Source organism: Siphateles boraxobius, unplaced genomic scaffold (genome assembly GCF_051911475.1).
Source record: "Siphateles boraxobius isolate OS27281-9 unplaced genomic scaffold, OSU_SipBor_1 25, whole genome shotgun sequence".
NCBI lineage: Eukaryota > Metazoa > Chordata > Actinopteri > Cypriniformes > Leuciscidae > Siphateles > Siphateles boraxobius.
The window spans coordinates 26,292,947-26,313,276 of NW_027508866.1; the positions used below are offsets into that span (position 1 = coordinate 26,292,947).

The following is a 20,330-nucleotide window of genomic DNA, read 5'->3' on the forward strand; positions in this document are numbered from 1 at the left end:
TGGTGTCAATGCAGACAGATCAATATTATTGTTGAATATTAGATTAAATGTTAAATTTAATGTCCCCAAATAAGCAAGCCAAAAGCCAATGGCAACAAGAGTGAAAAAAGGCGAAAAAGGCGACAGTGGCAAGGAACCAAAACTCCATCAGTAACAGAATGGAGAAAAAAACCTTGGGAGAAACCAGGCTCAGTCGGGGGGCCAGCTCTCCTCTGGCCAATTAACCAACATTGTATGATTATGATTCAGGCAGCATTTCAGGTCAGAAGTCAGATTGGATTGGAACAATCAGAATATTATCCAGTTGCATCTGGTTGAAGATCGGAGTCACACCGGAATGGATACGGGTTTGTTGAGGATCAGTGTCGATGGCTGTCGTGTCGATGAGGACTTCACAGGGGAGAGTCTAGTTCACACACTTCAGGGATGTGTTGTGGTCGTGTCTAGGCGCAGGTCCACCATCTGATCTGGATACGGCCCGGATCTGGCTGACTACATCATGCGTTGTGGTCAGTGGTGTAGTCTACGTGATACGCAGTATACGCCGTATACCCACTAGAAAATGTCAAGGATTTTGTGTCAAACTTTCATTCATAAATTCACCCCGCCGTGACGTCTGTGTTTGCGCAGCGACACGGATCGAATCGCGGAATCCAGCAACAAATGTAACTTAGCCTACTGTAAAGCGGAACGTCAAGCAATTTGGCCATTTTTGAATGAATAAATCAAAAGTAATGATACAATGAATCAAATCTCGATATGTACTAAGTGTCTATGAATATTAAAGCTCAAAAAGACTGCTATTGAAATAAACTGAATGTTCTGTTTGTTTCTGTGAATGAGCGCTCAATGTGTGCTCTACTACACACTGACGTGCGCGTGACACGTGGTGTTTTCAGCGTCTATGAGGAGGACATGCACACATTTGAACTTCATTGCAGAGCTTTTATGAGAGTCACTTCACAAGAATTTTACCATTTCATTTGATAAAACTATCGTCATTCATTCGTATCATATACACATTCACAAACAAGTTAGATGGCGATTAACACTAAACAGTAGAAAATGGGTGGTGGTGGTGGCAGCGGCGGGTGGGCGGGCGGGGATTCGGGGGTGGGGGGTGGCTTTTGGGGACTGGTATATCACAGTATACTCACTACAAAAAACTAGACTACATCACTAGTTGTGGTCGTGTTAGGTGCAGGTCAACCATCTGATCTGGATAAGGGTGTTACATCGAGTACATCGTGTGTCATAGGAAGTGTTCCCGGCTGACCTCATTTATGCAGCCTAATAATCATTTAACTGATTTGAATAGTAGGAATGTATAATTTTCTATGTGTATGCGAGGTTAAAGTGATGTGTTTTTAGTCTAGATTTAAACTGACAGAGTGTGTGTGCTTCCCGGACAATATTAGGAAGACTGTTGCAGAGTTAAGGTGCTAAATAGGAAAAGGATCTACCGCCAGCAGTCGATTTTGATATTCTAGGTATTATCAACTTGCTGGAATTTTGCGTTAAAAAATGCGTTAAGAGCTCAATCAAGTTCTGGGGAGCTAAACCATTTACACTTTTGGCACTGCCAAACTTTTACACTAGCACCACACACTGATAGTGATGTAAAGAACTGGAATAAGACAGCTACACATTTAGTCAGGAAACCGTTTATGAAATTGAACCTGGTGTGAGTGACATTTAGTGAACAGGAACTTTCAGACTGAGAGGCTCATTATATCATCGAGAAACACTGAGCCTTTGCTAAAGTCAGCAGTTCTGTCTGGAATGAAGCGTACTGTATGTGAGATGGCAGGTGCATTATGCAAAACTATTATTACTATTATTGCTAGAACTAGTTCAAGTAATGAGTCCTGATGCTCTTTTCACAGCTCAATCAAAGTTTGACCCATTTTTTTTATTTTAAGACACTGTCAGTCTGTTTCTCGAATAATCTTTGGCCTCTTATCAGTAGCAGGTTAATTTCAATAGTAGAATGCCCTCATTTTCTGAGCTGAAAGGTTCTGATGTAACACAGTTCACAATTTCACGACATTATCAGTCCTATCTCCATTATTTGACAGGAGGACTGCATGAAACAAGGGTCAAGACAACACTGTCAACTTTTTCAGGTGACGCACTAAATGCAGATTAAATTTCAGTGTGCTACCTTCTATCACAGGTATAAAGTATGGAAATACTAACGCATTCTCATCCTTTGGCGTCATATGTGACGCCATATGACAAAACGGCGAAATACTACGCACATGGCACCCTTTATCGTCAATATAACACGCACTGTGATGGGTAGGTTTAGGTGTGGGGTAGGGTCTGCGTCTCATATTCACGCTAAAGGATGCCAGTCAACTTTATGACGCCTTGGGTTCGCGTGTTATATTCACGCTAAAGGGTGCCATGTGCGTAGTATTTCGCCGTTTTGTCATATGGCGTCACATATGCCGCCAAAGGATGAGAACGGGCTGGAAATACTTGTCCTTTTATCATGAATCTCCTATACAGGTGAAACTCGAAAAATTAGAATATCGTGCAAAAGTTATAATTTTGCCGATTATGGCTTACAGCTTATGAAACCCTCAAATTCAAAATCTCAGAAAATTAGATTATTACATGAAATCAATACAAAAATTATTTTAAATACAGAAATGTCGGCCCTCTGAAAAGTATAATCAGGTATATGTATCTAGTTATATATACTAAATATATTAGTTTCACCTTTTAATTTGAATTACTAAAATACATGAACAGTAGCACAATATTTAAATTTTTCGAGTTTCACCTGTACATGAGCAGTGCATGAAACACAAAGATCACAGTTACTGTATCAACACTTTTAACATTTAACATGATCAGACTGACAGGAAGATTCATCATTAGGACTGAAGAGGGAAACAAATAGAGAGGAAATAGCAAATAGTCCCATGTAATAGTCTTACAATACTTCCTTAAATCCTTAGATGTCTTCTAATAGCACTTCGTCGAGTTTTCCTTCGGGTGAACAGGTTTGTTATTTCAAACAAACTGCAACTTGACACAACTAACAAACGAATGTTACAGTATGAATTACCGACTGACTTGCCGGGAGAGTGACAAGCGCCTCTCACTGCTCTGCTCTGCTCCTCCGTTTCTGCTGCTTTCAGTTACCTATAACATTATAATTCCATGCATATATTTACTTGGGTTTGGTGTCTTTAAATAATTTTTTTTTTATATTTGACATTTGAGGCCTAATGCTATAAAAAAGTTTTTCAGGAAGAGTGTTTTCAGCTTGTTTATAACAATATGGCTCGCAGTCCCTTCAAACAATGGCATAAAGATATTCAAAACACAATTCAATGTAAATTGTGATAATTGTAATTAATAATCGCAATTACAATTTCAAGGGAATAATCGACAATTATGATTTTTGTCATAATCGTGCAGCCCTATTCTGGTGAACTTTCCAGAGCCCCTCACACCAAACTCAAAAAGATTAGCCTCTCCTCAGGAAACTGGAGATCATCATCATGGTAAGACTTCCTTCCTCTGGGTCTAGCTTCAGTCACTCTCAGTCTGATACCAGCTCACAGGACGTTTTCACCATCCGGAGAGCCTCTGCCAGGGGTCACCAAGACCCGTCTGTTCAAGGACGTGCACCAAAATATTACAACATTACGAGTATTTTGTATTGACACTCATTGGATTACAGTGCTTCCCAAGAAGAAACTACAGATTGGAGCTCTTCACTGAGAATCGAAATTAGGACAGCCGATACTAGATGAGACACAGAATTCTATAATTGGATTTTACGTCGAGGGAAATCTGAAATCATGAGCCAGATGAGTCCTGCTTCAGAGGGGAACTCTTCCCTCTCACCGCTGTGTCCCAAACTCACCCGAGTTAGCTTCCTCCATCCAGGAGCAGGACCGTTCGCCAGCGCCAGGACTGCAGTGAGCAGACCCCCAGCGAGCCCAAAGCCTCTTGTACTGCCCCCGGCTCCTGCTGTCTCCTTGGTGAGCCTCAGCAAGCCTTGGGCGCCGCACACCAGCTGGGTGCACAGCGCCAAACAGAAAGAGGAAGCCTGTGCTCGGAGCAGAGCGAGCGAGAGCAGGTCCTTTCTGTGCGCGGTCGTCGAGCGCTCTTCCAAGCTGTATGGGGACCGACACACACCTGTCCTGCAGCACAGCTCCTCCAGGGACACACCTGACGCGGGTATGACATCACTTCCTGTCCAGGACGGAGCTGAGACTTCGCCAGTGACGGCCGAAACACTGGCTATCGCAACACAGATCATCATGGTGCCGTCGGCCAGACTCAGACCTGCTGTTCCTGTCAAGGTACATGCGCTTTCCACTGATAATGCTTCTTCTCTGTCTTTAATTCACACTGTACATTTATGCACATCTGATGGATTTACATATATGTTGTATTATAGTTAATTTACTACTGGTTGATTTGCATGTGTTCAGACTGGCAGTGTCATCTCAGCACTGTGTTAGAGTGATTTGAAGAGCCCCTCTTTGGGATTTGAGTGTTTTTGAGTGTTGTTTGTCTCTCCACCCAGATGTGCTGATTACAGCTGATATCTGAAGCCCATCTTTGCCATTCCTCACATTAAATGGACTAGAACCAATTTTCAACTTCCTCTTTTACTTTTTACAAGTTTTGAGGATTGTACAATGGCCCTAAAACATATTTGGACATTTAGTTCATACTTAAAATGAGTGAATGTGTATGGAGAAAATATGAAAGCAATTATTATTAATGTGAAAGGACACTTTAAGTAAAGTGTCTGACAAAAAAAAAGGTTTGTACATTTTGAACTCCTGCGGTCACTTTGCTGGGACACGTGAGTGAACTTGCCTTCATTTTCTAATGTTATGACATCAAGTGTGATTTAGGGTCAACACTTTTTGGGGCAGTGCATTCTTCCTGTAGAATTTCACTTCCTTAAATATGATTGATTTAATGAAAATGGATTTAACAACATTGTATCAGGTTTCTCATTCAAACATGATTGTATCATGTGAAACGGACTTGAAACAGTTACTCTTTGGCTTAACTCGATGTTTTCATGTTGAGAAAGAACTGGATTTCCACTTGCCATCATGCTTTGTATAAGGCTGGTTAGGGAGAGCAATGCTGCGTCCGACACCTCGTACTGTCAGAATAGGTACATTTTAATTTTAACTTACTTCGCGACAGGTAAAAATAATGCTCTACCTGTATAGTATGAATATGTTTGAAATGATACTATATCTGCCATGTTGTCACTGTCATAATCTCGCCCGAAGCACAACGTCATCCCGGGACTTTTCGCATATTGTTTGTATTTATGTATTCGGACATACTACTCTGTTGGCGCTCTTTTTTTTACATATTATATTAGTAGGGAAGTATTCAATTTCAGATTCCGCGTAAGTGTTGACATAAACTGTTATTTTATGCATTTTTAGCGAGATGTGAAAATGGGGGAGACCTGTTAATCTATTGCTTTGGTATTTAAAAGAGTTTTTGTTATGTTGGTGTTTCTGGTTTAGCACTGTGGGGAAGTGTTGAGTATGTGTTTGGGTTGAGGAGGACCAGCTAACAAGAGTTCAAGTTGCATAAAAATGCAACTATATGGGAATGCCATGGATTAACCAGTACCATCCTCTGGTTGCCAACACCCATCATGTGTTCAGAAAAGCATTTTTGGCTGAACTTTATTCAACAGTGGACAGTGATTTCACATGATGGAAACATGTAGGATGAACTAAACTGAATTCCACTTAGATGAATCCAGTAACTTGATTCAAGCAAGTATTTATACAACTTATGACATAACTTCATGCTATGTTCAAGAGATAACATGTTTTCATCATGTGGAACCATCATGTTTTTCATCAGCCAAAGAGATTTTTGTTGAGTGTATGATGTGTTTGTGCTTGGAGGAGGCTTTCTTAGTAAAGCAACATCACATCAAAATGAAGCATCACAGACTAAATCAAAAGAGAAATCAATTAGTGGAAAAATCTAGAGGGGAACAAAGACCTGGTGGTTGGTCAGATACTGATCATTAATAAATCAATTTTGAAGATACTTTTATCTTAAGCAACAGACACCTGCCTGGTTTCTAATCCTGAAGGTCATGATTAGCTGGTTCAGGTGTGTTTGACTGAGTTTGGAGGCAAACATTGCAGGACAGAATTCAAACCCGTCCCTGTCGTTAGCAACACATAGTCATACACATGAGTTACAAAAGCTCTGCAGTTTCCCTTGACAATAAATGCTCAATTTAGCAATATCACAAGAGTACAAATCCTGCTGTAATAAATATCACTATGATATACAATAGCACAATTGTGAGTAAAAGTTTAAGGCTGGGTATAGTTGATTTGTTCCTGAAACATTTTATGTTATGCTGGTTGAAAGTCTTCACATCCTGATAGCAATCACTAATTTAAGTGGTCTAAATGTATTTATATGTGTATATATTTTCTGTGGAAGGCGTATGACCATAAAATGTTCATCCAATCCTTGCATTTGGTCCGAATGCAATGATACGATGTCCTACATCAGTGTTTCATGCTCTCCAGAGTTCAGCCCTATTCGGATGGGACTAGTTTAACATGGAGAGGGTGGGTAAGTAATAATTACCAGAGCTTCTCTGTGATTTTAGTCCCGTCCGAATGTGCCATCAGTAATCATTACAGAAAATGTCAGTAAAGATTACAGCGACTTTTACTTTCACTAAAAAGGTCCGGAAAAATTACCTCAGGTAATACTAATCCCGTGCGCATAGACCCGCTGTAAATATGTATGTAAATATTTTCCTGTTTAAAAGTAGTTTTCCGCGGTTTTTCAACTATGGAGATGCTTGAAAAAGCATTCAGTTGTGTTATAGATGCTGGGACAAATCTGTGGCAAAACTCAAGTGTTTTCCACACCATTCAGATCAGAAAGAAGATCGAAAGCACTTGTTAGAGGCACGAAACATCTTTTAGCGTAAGTGCCTATTACCAACACAATCCAATCTAAGTTAATCAATACATCGTTAGACGGGACATACATTTTTTTTATATATAAATATAGGTTATATGTGTTTGCGCACGTGATATCAGGAAGCAACGTAATACACACACGACGACAGAAGTGACGGCGATGCCCAAATCGAGTTACCCCTCCCACTTCTGCTAGTTTTAACGATATATCTTATCCCGTGTGAATTGGCCATTAATATTACAGACGTCCAGTGGTAAAATTACATTACTCCATCTACCCTTGTAAAGCTAATCCCGTCCGAATAGGGCTTTAGACAGACGCCAGTAACAGAGTGCCACAAACAACAGCCGCATTTTACAGTTCCTCCTGAACCAAAACAACCAGCTTATGCTGCGTTCACACCATAACTACTGTAATCTGGAGAGATGGAAACCTGTGACGTTATACTCAGAACGGTTTGTGACTCGAATGTGTTTCAATGGCAACATTATCAACGCCAAAATGAATCTGCAGCAGTCAGGTGGTACAGGTCAGCACTCTGTAAGTTGGTTATGTTTATTATTATTGTAGGAGAAGTGGCTCTGGAGACGTTCTGAAGAGAGGGGGGGATCTCATGCTTTCAAAGCTAGCTCGCTATTGCTAGCCTCTCATAAAATTGCCTACCCTACCTTTAATGCTCAGTAATTTAAATTTCTGTAAAAATGTGGGCAGTCATTTTGTGTATATATTGTTTTCTCCCCTAATGAAAAAGAAACTTTAAGCATCAGGCTTTGAATGTGGCCCTGAACATTGGGCCTTTCTAATAATAAGTGTGTATTTGAACCCCTTTTACACTCACATTTAATTATTAAGCAGATGCTTTTATCCAGAGTCACTTACAAAAGTGGATCATTGCAAGCAATTTATTAATAGGAACCAACCATCAGTGATTTGCAGTACACGCACCAAGTTGCATGTGTAGCTATAGTAGGATAAAAGAAAGAGGGAACAAGATACATACAGTGTGTAAATAAAATACATCAGCACGGTCTTTAAGTAGGCCTATATGCATTTAATTATTACATTTAAAGTTGTTTAAAATGTATATAGGCTACAGCTACAAAAGATATAGGCTAATATTATATTATCAAATTGGCCACACCCTAAAAAAGTTGCTTTTAAAGAGAAGTCTCGGATGTCCTCAACATCTGGATTTAAAACAGTGCCATGCATGATGACGCCTGAGCGCGCGCACACGAGCACACTCACACAGGACTGTACCAACTGACGCCAGACTGAGGGGGACGCGCAACAACAACACGCACACACACACAAACACACTGCTGCTCTTAAACTAAGCTGAAGTAAATCACAGTGATGCTCAACATCCAGCTTTAAATGACTATTGCTGAATGTAAATTATTCTGCAGGTGAGTTTCCCTGTTTGTTTTGCTGTTTCGTTCAGTGTTTTGCACGATTCCCGATAACTCGCTTCACGCGCTTTCACTTCTGCAATACTCACTGTTGGTGTCATACATTCAGTTTCAATCTAAATGCGATTGTGTGTGTTTGACAGAAAACACACTTTAAACATGTTTATGTATGTAGCTACCGCTTCTCGTTCACATATAGTAACGTTATAGAAGCTAGCATACTTTAGCACAAGGATATAAATGAGTGAAAAATAAATGAGAATCAAATAGTGAGGAGGAAGAGGAGAATAAAAGACACTGCGATTCCTCACTATATTCAGTTTTTTCGTCTTCATTCAGGACGGAGCGTTATTGTTGTTTTCTGGCTAGCGAGATGAACGATGATTTGATTCCCATGTGATGATGCTGTGCATTTGACCTAAATGCGCGTTATAACAGTGTAAATATAGTGTAATAATGATAATAGTCATAGAGTAAATCCGCTGCAGAGTTAAATGATCAGTGCTGGGTGAGACCATAGAACATCACTGTTCAGCCTTTGTGTTCATTGTCTGCTGATGTTTGATCAAACCAGCCAATCAGCAGTGTGATTCATTGAGTTCTGGTCCTGTAGCGTTTGCTTCCAGAGCCACAGCACTGTCACGTGTCATTACAGCTCCATCCTGAGGTTTAGTGTTTAGGTTTGGGCACAGTGGTTATAGTTTATGGATAAAATATTTTGAGATTTGGTATCACCAACCTTTCAGTTACCATCCCATCATTAACCACTGAGCTACACCACAACGGCAAACCTTGAGTGAAAGGGAAGAAAGAACCACATCCGTTAATAAGCTAGTTAAGAATAACGTCATATTTGTGGCAGGAATGTTGGCTGTTAGTACAGGGGTCATCATATATAAAACCCTTATTGTTGAGCATTTCCATCATATCTGCTCAAAAGGAATCTTCAGACGCTTTTTTTTGCATTTGTGATTTTTGGTGATTTCAACATACTCTAACGTATAGAGTAAAAATGAATACACTCTTATTGGTTGTAGGGGTGTAACAAAATGTCGTGTCACAATATATCGCAATACAAAAATGCAACAATATGTATACAATACAAAACAATAACGATATTTGTAGATTCGGATAATGCCAAATGTCTTATGTTACCAGTAAAAAGTGGCCTACATTATTTTAAATATATTTAGCTAGTGACAGAGTGCAAGCATATCGGTCTAAAATAGTTCTGTATTTTCAGCTTCAGAATCATGAATATTTTTATTCTGGTGTCACAATTGTCCAAGCCTATTCATTTACACCCACAATGTAATATCAAATTTAGCATTTAATCAACAGAACATTTTTTGTTATCCTTTTATCATGTGTCTTGGACTACCGCAATAATACAATAGGCTATTCAGTTCAGTTCAGTTGTGATATGTATCGAATCGTGACATTATGGTATCGTTACACCCCTAATTGGTAGATTTATCAGATTAGCCCGAATATTTAAGAAACAAGCAGTGAAGGAAAGGACAGCATGCATTTCTGCAACAGTGCTTTCACTGAGATATTGGGCAAGTTTTCAAGGTTTTGTACGGTTATTTCGCCTATTGCATCATGGTCTCTGGTTACATGCATGCCACAGCATTGACATATTGATCATGTTGCAGATGTTTTCTCATCTACAGCAACTGACAGTTTCCTAATAAGAGGACAGACCCTATGGAGTAACCTGACTCTTAATGTCTTGTTCAAGGCACACAGTGATAGACCAGCTCAATAACTCTGGTGCGGGTAAATGATTATGACAAAAATCAAAGGCTGATTATTTCCCTTGATATTGTAATTGCATGTAGTAATTTGGATGACTTGAACATGCAGTTGTTAAGCAACTGCATTTTATATTCTTGATGTAGCTACACTTTCAAAACAAACTGTTCCTGAATAAATTATAATTCATCATATGTTTTAAACATCACTCAAAAAATCTGATAAGTAACCATTGGCTACTATAAGAAATTTTTTTTTTTTAAGTGCAACATAAGAATTTAAACATGTTTTACATTTTTAAATGTTTAATTTCAGTCCTCCTGTCACGTTTACATCAGCAGCCTCAGCTTTTCATGCGTCTCGTGGATGTCCTGGGAACTAAGGAATGGATTTGTTCTTTACACAGAATCTGAGCCAGTCACAGACCATAATAATATCAGCATCACTTGGACACTGAGTTTAGTTTGGCGTCCTCAATGCATCCTATAAACATTGTCATATATAATAATGCACACATCCGGTCAATTTGTCTTCATTAGTAATATCTGAGAGGGGAATCTGGTGAAAGGCAGCTCTTCACATACAATCATAGGTGCTGTTGAAATGTATTTTTAACTCCTTCCATTTTTTTCTCATCATGTAGACACAGGGTATAATGAATATAGGCTAATGTTATATAGTGCATATATTTTTGCCAAATGATCCTCCATTGTTTTTTTTTTCTTGCTATCTATTGAGTTTATGGTCACTGAATGGCTTTTCTGAGGTCAATGTGACGTTATGTGGTCTATTGTTCTAAAGCTGTTCTAACATCTTTCCACTGTTGAAACGCTGATTGAGCGATTACATTGGACATTTCAGTAAGTTCAAGTTGTACTGCATCTTTTAACATTTCCTTCTGACGTTCATTGAAATGATCATCTCACGTGCCGCTTGAACTGATACGGCTGTCACACCACATTAAAGAGCACCAAAAGCACATGTATTTTTTGTATTTCGTGATAGAATTGACATATTTTGAATGCTGAGGCTTTCATTATTCAAATTTTTATGCTTGAATGTTCAAAAATCACATTATTTTCCCCATATTCTCCATTGTTGCACCTTGTCTCTTCCCAGTCTGTCAGTAACGCTCTGTTTAGTTCCTGTCTCTAAGCCCCTCCTTCTGAAAAGCACACTGTGCTCCGATTGGTCGGCTGGATCGGTGTGTTGTGATTGGTCAAGATCTTTAAACGTGTCTTCAAACCCCTTTCCATAACTGCCAGTTTCAACACACTACTGTTTTCCATTTATTCTGCATATGCCTCGGGCAGGAATTATTTAAATGAGGAGTATTGTGATGTGTTCGTTCCTGGAAGAAAATTCAAGACAGCAATGGAGGCGTTTCATGGAGTTCAGAAACAGTGCGCACCAGGGGTGTAACGGTACACATTCGGTACGTGTCATTCGGTACACGTGTACCGATGAACAGAGTTGTAGCCCATTAACCACTTTTAACCACCATTTAGCACCAATAATCACAATAAGCTCTGTGTTTTGTTACTTTCAATAAGAAACAAAGTCTCATCTCTCAAACTCTGTCAATTTTATCACGAAATTCAAACAATAAATGCCGTTTCGACGCTCTTTGATGTGGCGTGACAGATATAGGCTAATATTGTGTATATATTTAGCGAAAGAGTCGCTAGGCTGTATTTTACTTAACCTGTCTTGATTATTTAATAATCAATATGGCTCCCCATATAGTTTACTGCATTAGCAGAGATAGATTTCATATCCTTAATAAATTCTTTAATTATAATTTAATTTATTTAAAGGGACAGGCACAATTTGTTCAGCAAACGACTGTTTAATAAAAAATAAAATTGTATGTTTAGTTTTCTCCCTCCTGCTGTTCCAAACCCGTACCGAACCGTGACGTTAAAAACCGAGTTGCGTACCGAACCGTCATGTTTACACCGCACTGATATAGAGAATAACTCCCGATGGGAGGGACTTTGTGCTTTGGATCTTTGAAAATAGTTGAACATGGATAAAAGCATAATAGGACCCCTTTAAAAGTCTTCATATAGTGGGTGGAAACAAGAGTTTTCATAGGCCACTTTCACACTTTTGTTTGATTTACATTTTTGTATTAATTTATTCATTAACTTGTTAGTTTTCCAAATGGTATATTCATTTTTCAAATGGCATATGGTTATTATTCAGCCCTAGAGTGAATGCGGAAAACAATCCCCTGGCCTTAATTATGCAGTCGTGTTCTCAAGTTTATGATTCAGCCATCAGGGTTTGACCTTTGGGTTACTAACCCTTCAACCTCTATAAGATACTACCATCATCACCCTACAGTCAGAGAATTATTGTGATCCATGCCGTTGATAAAACAGTACGAATCGTGTCTTAACAGTGCTTTGACATCAGGCTCAGCTCTTGAGTTTGCATGATTGTTTTTTTATTTTCATGCAGTTATATAAACGAGCGGATAAGTTCATCAGTGCTGCGGTCGTCCTGGGCTGAATCATTGGCAGTGACTTGATTCTCTCAGCACATGTTTCCACCTTTTTCTTAGCAGATATTTCCAGCATTTTCCATGTGACACGTCTTCATGCAGAGCATTTGGACTTTAAAGGTTCTCATTGAAACCAGGCATAAGAATGGGGCTGACTTTGCTGTCATTATTAAATAAAAAGCATAATCCCCTAAACATTCATCTTACAGCCATAGTGATTTAGAAGAATCTCACACGGTGTCACTGTCAAGTGTTTTTATAATGGAGATATGTAACTGATCAAATTAAATAATGTGCTATAAACCTTTAAAATCATTTTACCTCCTTAAAGGATTAGTTCACCTCAAAACGAAAATTTTCTAATAATTTACTCACCAATGCCATCCAAGATATCCATGTCTTTCTTTCCTCAGTGGAAGAGAAAATAAGTTTTTTGAGGAAAACATTTCTGGATTTTTCTTCGAATAATAATGGACTTCAATGACAACCAGCGTTAGTTGTCATTAGTTGTTAGTAGTTATATATATATTTTTTTGAAAATGACCTATCGTTTCGCGAGATAAGACTCTCCTTCTCAGCTGTGATCGTGCACAGCCGTTTCAAGCACTTCAAAGACCTTTGAAACTGCATTCATTTGGACTTCAAAAGGCTGGTTGTCATTGAAGTCTTTTATTGGAAGAAAAATCCAGAAATGTTTTCCTCAAAAAAATTAATTTCTCTTCCACTGAGGAAAGAAAGACATGGATATCTTGGATGGCATTGGGGAGTAAATTATTAGGAAATTTTCATTTTGAGGTGAACTAATCCTTTAATGCAATTTATTTTCAAGTGAAAATAGATGAAATCAAAAATCCGTCATAAAAAAGTTGAGGATATTCTCTGAGGTCTGCGGAATAATGATCCTTGGTGAATTGAATGGATGGTCATACGTGATAGATGGCTGGTTGGAGGCGATGGGTTGAAAAATAAGCTGTGAAGTTTCAGAGGAAAATAATGAAGAATGACTTGAATTTATTGTGATTTCATGCTGATTTGTAAGCATCATAAATCTGTTTCAGACATTACTAGAGCAGGTGTGTTTCATGTGTCTGGTTAGGGCTTCACAATAAGGAGGAAGAATGTTAAATGTGATATGAGTCAAATCAATTTCAGTAATTCAGTTGATTTAAAGCAAGACAATTATGAAACATCCAATACCTTCCCTAGTAATAAAGCCATCACTGCTGTTTCTCTAGTCTAGAGCAAGTGATTTACTGAAGAGACATTGTGTTAAAGTATTATCCACTATTGATGAAATGTAAACAAAGAGTACAATTAACTTTTTGCACATTAAGATGGGAAGAATAAATCCAATTTATTGGTACTTTTTGGTAATTTTCATGTATTACTAATTGACAATGGATGCTTGTAATTAAATTTTCTCTTTATATATAGGCTAGTGAAGTGATAGACAGTGTAACTCAAGCACAGCATGTCAGACAGGACAGGAAAGTTAGCTTTTCTGAGGTGAGAAACTTTTATTTTGTAAAAAGTTAGGAAAATAACTTTCAATTAATAATACTGACAATATAGACTCGCAACAGATACTGAATCAGGACAACATGTTTTTCTCTGGCACTCTTAGTCTTTACTTAAACTGCGTTCAAAATAATTGTCATTTTTGCAGAATGACAATTTTTGCTGTTGTTTTGGCTACACACTTTGACTACCTTTGACTACACACTCCGCGACCCACTAAAAATGATTTAGCAACCGACCGATTGAGAAACTCTTCTGAACGAAGAGCCAGTTTAACTGGCTACTTTAATCCTGGTTTTGGAGGAGGGTGAGATTTCCCCATACTTGCAGACTATTTGCTGGACGCTGCTCTTATAGCATGTTGTGCTTGAGCTGACTCAAGAGGTTTGTTGTATTTCCCCTTTGAGAAACCACCCGCAACCTACATGATTGAGTGCACTCGGTTTATAACCAAAATACTCTCACAAGGTGCTTCCTTATTTTAACAGCAGGCTTGGCACCGCTTGGCCGTAATGAAACACTTTAGTGTACTTTAGAGGCCTTTACCACAGTAGCAACTACATATTTCTGCTCTACTGATATTAAAAATGTACTTAGTTGTTTAGAATTAGAGATGCACCAATTGAAAATATCTTGGCTGATTTTTTTCCCCAGACTGTTTTATTTTCATAAAAAAACAAGTAAAAAGACAGTAATAAAATAAGTTTACTTTTATTTATTTATAACAATAAATAATAAACAAATTTCAAACATCAGCACAAATAAATGCAAGAGAGAAATGAAATAAACACGGCTTTGAGTTTTTGCAGGTGAAAATACAGTATAGTCAGGTAAGAAATAAAGAAATAAAAATAATCAAATGTAAAATAACACTGGATAGTATTCATTCTAAAAATTAAATACAGATTAATGCATATAATTAGTCACAAAAATTATTTAGTGATTAGTGATTTCTTTTGATTTCTGATTAACATGGCAGACAGAAGCAGGTTTATTAGGCTGCTGTCACTTTAAGAGTTTATGCACAGATCCAATATACTGTTACACAAAATGCGTTATCTTTTCTCAACTAGTTAGGTTTCAAAACTGACTGTGTTTAACTGAATATTTGGCAAAGATGGGCATTTTGACAATTTTGTGTGTATTCACTTTTGGTGTGAACGCGAAACCTGCGGGAATTAGTAAAATGATGCCCAGTACAAGCACTATTTAACCGGAGTGAATGAGACGAGTGAGTGACAGGAGGTGGGTGTGTGTCACTTCACACAGAGAGAGATTGCCTGTGCCGCTGGCAACAAAATGGGCAACATTAGCGGCCCGGGCTGATCATGCAGAAAATCTGCCGATTTTTCCCTGGCCGGTCGATCGGTGCATCTCTGTTTCTAATTCTTATTTTCTCTGGCTGATATGACAGTGGTCTAGGATTTTAAAGTATCTCTGTGGGTCCAGTATCATGCAGACAAAAAAGATTTATTCCACAACTAAAAGTGTCTGAAAATGAGATAAAGTGAGTATTGTTGGGCCAGTCATGTGATCTCAACATGGCAGTCACCATGAAGCTAACAAACTCATTTTGGGTTTTGGGAATCTTTGTTACTTACTTAATCTTTAAGTATTGCTATTAATAAGACTCTGGCTAGTTTTACATCAAATGTATTTGTTATTTTAAATTGGTAGGAGTGGGACAATCTATATTCCATCTATACATTATTTTTGTAATTTTTTCCCAAGTTTTCATGAGCTTATATATTAAGAGACACTACATAGAATATTTGCATTTAAAATTCATTTATCTCTCCACATAACCATTTTTAATGTAAAGACAAAAAGATTCTTTTTTTTTTTTAAAGAAATTTTAAATCTTTTTTAATCTGATTTAAAGAAATCAGGTTAAGTGACCTGAAATGTACACTTAACCTTTTAATAAATGAATAGCCAACTTGTACGCTTTACTATATATTCTGTTTGATGATGGCAGATAAAACTCTTATTCTGATGGGATAAAAGCTGCTGTTTTGCCTGAGATGTTATACTGTAGGTGATCACGACACTTATTTGAATTGTATTTTGATTGTAAAACCCTTTAAAATAGTGTACCATATTAAATGAAGTGGCAACAAACCGTGCTCTGCTGTAGCTCTTAAACGGGCTCACACATAGCGTGTTATTCCTCTGTTCTCTGAGAATAATTATTGTGTTAGAAGACTGAAGATCACAGGCTGACACGATGTCTATGTGTCTTAAATGCATGTTATACCCTGAGGGCAAAACCTCAAGACTGCTCATTGTTATGAAAAATCTGTATTGTCAGAATTGGTTCATCTTCGTGGTTTTTCCCAGTTTGTCCCTACTTCGTGAACTTCTTGTCTTTAAAGTCCCCCTGTGGTGAAAATCCAGCTTTTTAATATTGTTTATAGGTCTATGTTGTGTTTTTAATATGCTTTAAGACAAACCATGTGTAAATTCATAAATCAACAGCATTGCTGAATATTTTCTCCTTAAAACTGCAGTGAACCAAAGACAGTCTCAAAAACACGGTTTGAAATCGCTGGTGTTTCTGACGTCACAAACTACCTTGTATCAGATCAACGTGTGATCGTCAACGAGTGGATCTCTGAGCTGAGTGAGTGAGTGGAGGCGGGGCTCATTTGCATATTCATAGAACCGCGTATAATAAATGAGTTGTGGCAAGTGGAGGACATACAGCGCTTAAAATTCAATTCAATACCATTGTTTTCGATGAAGGTAGCCTACTCATTGTGCCACTGCCATTTGGCATTCCAACAAAGACTTCTGTGGCTACTCAAATTTCTTCAACTCCAATCACATTTTTTTTATTAACTTCATGTTTTCTCAAAACTAAGCCTTCAAAAGTTGTTACAGAGGGATTCATGTAACTGTCAGGGTTTGGGGTAGAGGAGATGAGGCAAGGACTAAAACGCAGAAAAATAGGCTTTTTTTATTAAAGGGATGGTAAAACACGATTTCACTTTTCTAACTTTAGCTAGTGTGTAATGTTGCTGTTTGAGCATAAACAACATCTGCAAAGTTACAGCGCTCAAAGTTCAAAGCAAAGGAAGATATTTGCTTGTAAAGAAATCAATTTCTAAGGACTACAGCAAACGGCCGGTAGGGACTACACGACATTCCTCAAGGGTTGCTGACATCACTAACCCCACTAAACCTCTCCTCCGATAATACAAAATAAGGCCAGGCCACTTTATATTGCGTTGGAGAAGAGTTTTGTGGTATAGTAGGCTCTTGTTGCCGCAATGCCGTCGAAACGCTGTTATTTTCATCCGGATTGCAGGTCCACTGTGTTCAGCCTTCCTAGGGTCTGGGGAGTTAGGGATCAATGGTTAATTATTACCCAAATCTCGCTCTCTGTGCTGCACATTTTACGGAGGAAAGCTTTATGCTTGTTCATCTACAGGCATGCTAAACGTGGTTCTGTGTTTGATTTGGCTACTGTAGTAAAGCCAATGTTTAGTGTTCGTTTTGGGTTAATAGTTCTGGCGACAGATATTTGCATACAATCGTTCTAAGAATACAAAAGTAATGGTGCCATACAGTCAGTAACGATCACTATAGATCCGGAGTCTTTACTAAAAAAAAATCCCTTTGTGGACTGTAGTATAATTTGTTAGACCGATTATATGAAATTCTTGTTTATGGCGCTTATTTTTTGTAATACTATAATAATTAGTACAATTAAATAACAGCGTATCTAAAAAGTAATGAGACAACAAAAAACAAACCTTTCTGAAACGCTGTTTAACAGCCGTTCTTGAACAGGTTCTGCTCAATCATCTTCACTAACATTCTCTGGGTCCGATTCGGGCTCAAATTGGTATGGTTTTATTGACGCCATTGTTTATAATACACCAAGGCACAAACTACCGGTAAAGGTACGGGGCGTGACGTTTCCGGAAAACGTGCACTGGGCGGTTAGCGAATCACAACACACTGGGCCAGCTAACTAATCTGAGCCCATTGTGTATTTTTTAGGGACTAGCTTCATAGAACCCAGAAACCATCAGACCGTTTTTACAAGGACGGACAGAACAGTGTTGAATAAAGGTGAAATATATGAAAAATAATGCAATTTTTTAAAAACGAAGCATGAACACATGTTACAGTGCACCCCACAAACACAATCAAGCCTTTGAAAAAATGTGTCTTACCACCCCTTTAATAAAAATAAAACAAAATACAACAAAAATTACCCAGAGGGGGAAAACAAGACAGACTAGGACTTCACTAAACTTGACTGCAGGGAATCACACGGTGTAGATGAGACGTACAAATGACATGCATGCAACGACGAAACGGCACAGGACTGCAAACACAAGGAGAATAAATAGGGAGAACAAACAAAGGAGGTAACGAGGTAGGACAGGTGGGGCAAATTAATCAATAATCAGTAACAAGATGGGCGGGACTAGACAATCGACAGGAGAGCACATGGCACAAGGAAACATACATAAAAAGCCATGTGCTCACACCAAACATGACTAAAACACAGGCACATGGCCAGTAAAACAAATCACCAGCCATGTGCTCACAAAAAACAAGACATGAACATGCAGCTAATGAAACACTCATAAGCCATGTGTTCACACGAAACATGAAAGCACACAGCTAGTGTTAAACAGGCTGTGTGCTACACAGTCCAAGACAAAACAGGAGTGTCAGGGCTCTTTCACAAAACAAAGAAATAAACTTAGACAGAAGTGACAGAACCCTGACACTACCCCTCCTCTAAATGGACGCCACTTGGCGTCCCTAATAAGGAACACCACAAAACAAGACAGAAACATGAAACGACAACTCACCAACAGACAACACAAGACGGGATGATCAAAACGGAGAAAAAAAGGGGAGGGAGGGTAGCCTAGACAGAGCCAGCATGACTGTGCTGGGGGGACAGACCAGGTGGACTCCAGCGGTTCAGGAGTCCCAGTGGAGGGCCAGGGCGGTGCTGGATGGACAGACCAGACGGACTCCAGCGGATCAGGAGTCCCGGCAGAGGGCCAGGGCGGTGCTGGGGGGACAGACCAGGCGGACTCCAGCGGTTCAGGAGTCCCGGCAGAGGGCGAGGGAGACTCAGGCGGGTCTGGAGTCCCGGCTGAGGGCCAGGGTGGGCAGGCATGTCAGGATCCGCGGAAGGCCTCGGTGGGTCAGGCGTGTCAGGATGCTTGACTGGGGCTCTCACTGTACTCGGGACAGGAGACGGAGGCTGACCTGGCATGAACAGTCTCTGGCTCGGGAGGCCTGACATGAAGAAGCTCAGGCTCGGTAGACATGGCGCAAAGCTCTGGCTCAGTAGACATGACGTGAACAGACTCAGGCTGGTCAGGCATGGTGTGAAGATCAGGCTCGGTAGACATGACGTTAACAATCTCTCGCTCGGCAGGCATGACGTGAAGAGACCCAGGCTTGGCAGGCATGACATGAAGAGTCTCTGGATGGGCGGCCACGACTAGATGAAACTCCGGAAGGGCGGCCTCCAGGAGCTTGAGCAGAGCCGGCATGACAGGCAGCATGGGCGGAGCCGACAGGGCAAGACACTCGGGCTGCTCTGAGGTGGCCTTCGTAGCCGTTTCTGTGAGAGTGGGCGGCTCTGGGACGACAGCAGGCTGCTCTGGGACGGTCTCGTTGGCCGTTACTGTGAGAGCGGGCGGCTCAGGGACGACAGCGGGCTGCTCAGGGACGGTAGTGAGCTCTGGGTGGGAGACCGGTCCAGAGTCAAAAGAAGTCCTATGCATATTCCAGGCATGCAGTACAGCCAAAACATAAAAAGTGAAGACAGCTCTCTTGGCCATGGCAGGACTGATGGTGGAAATGAGTGGCTCAGGAGAGGATGGAGCTGAGGTAGCCAACAGGGAGGCATGTGCGGCCCAGACACACATAACAGCTGCAATGTACAAGGAGGGGGCTGCCTCTTCGACTGCGACAGGGCAGACAGAAATAGCGGGCTGCTCAGAGATGGCCTCCATGGCCATAACAGGGAGCTCTGGGACCACCGGAGTCCGGTCCTCCACGACCTCTCGATTAGGGGAAGCGGCAGGAGCTCTTCTCCTGGGCTTGCAAAGACGAGGCGATAGATGGACCGCCAGCCCCAGGGAAGCTGCAATGCACTCCACCTCCTCATGGTG

The 20,330-nt window shown here is 39.8% G+C and overlaps 2 protein-coding genes across 7 annotated transcripts in view; one reads left to right on the plus strand and one right to left on the minus strand.

Moving 5' to 3' along the window:
- sh2d4a (SH2 domain containing 4A) overlaps window positions 1-20,330 on the minus strand; it is a 47,402-nt gene that overhangs the window by 22,842 nt on the left and 4,230 nt on the right. Inside the window, exon 1 of one of the 3 annotated variants that reach the window (XM_077243384.1) lies at window positions 3,887-4,224. The exons of the other annotated variants lie outside the window; for them this stretch is intronic. The gene's annotated coding sequence lies outside the window, so the exon portion shown is untranslated. Of the gene's footprint in view, window positions 1-3,886; window positions 4,225-20,330 lie in introns of those variants that run through there. 3 annotated transcript variants of the gene reach the window in all.
- psd3l (pleckstrin and Sec7 domain containing 3, like) overlaps window positions 3,552-20,330 on the plus strand; it is a 120,466-nt gene continuing 103,687 nt past the window's right edge. For 2 of the 4 annotated variants that reach the window (XM_077243367.1, XM_077243368.1), the window contains exon 1: window positions 3,552-4,328. In XM_077243367.1, coding sequence (XP_077099482.1) covers window positions 3,822-4,328 — 507 coding nt within the window. In that variant the 5' untranslated portion in view covers window positions 3,552-3,821. Of the gene's footprint in view, window positions 4,329-8,205; window positions 8,385-20,330 lie in introns of those variants that run through there. The other 2 variants (XM_077243369.1, XM_077243370.1) reach the window with 2 other exon arrangements.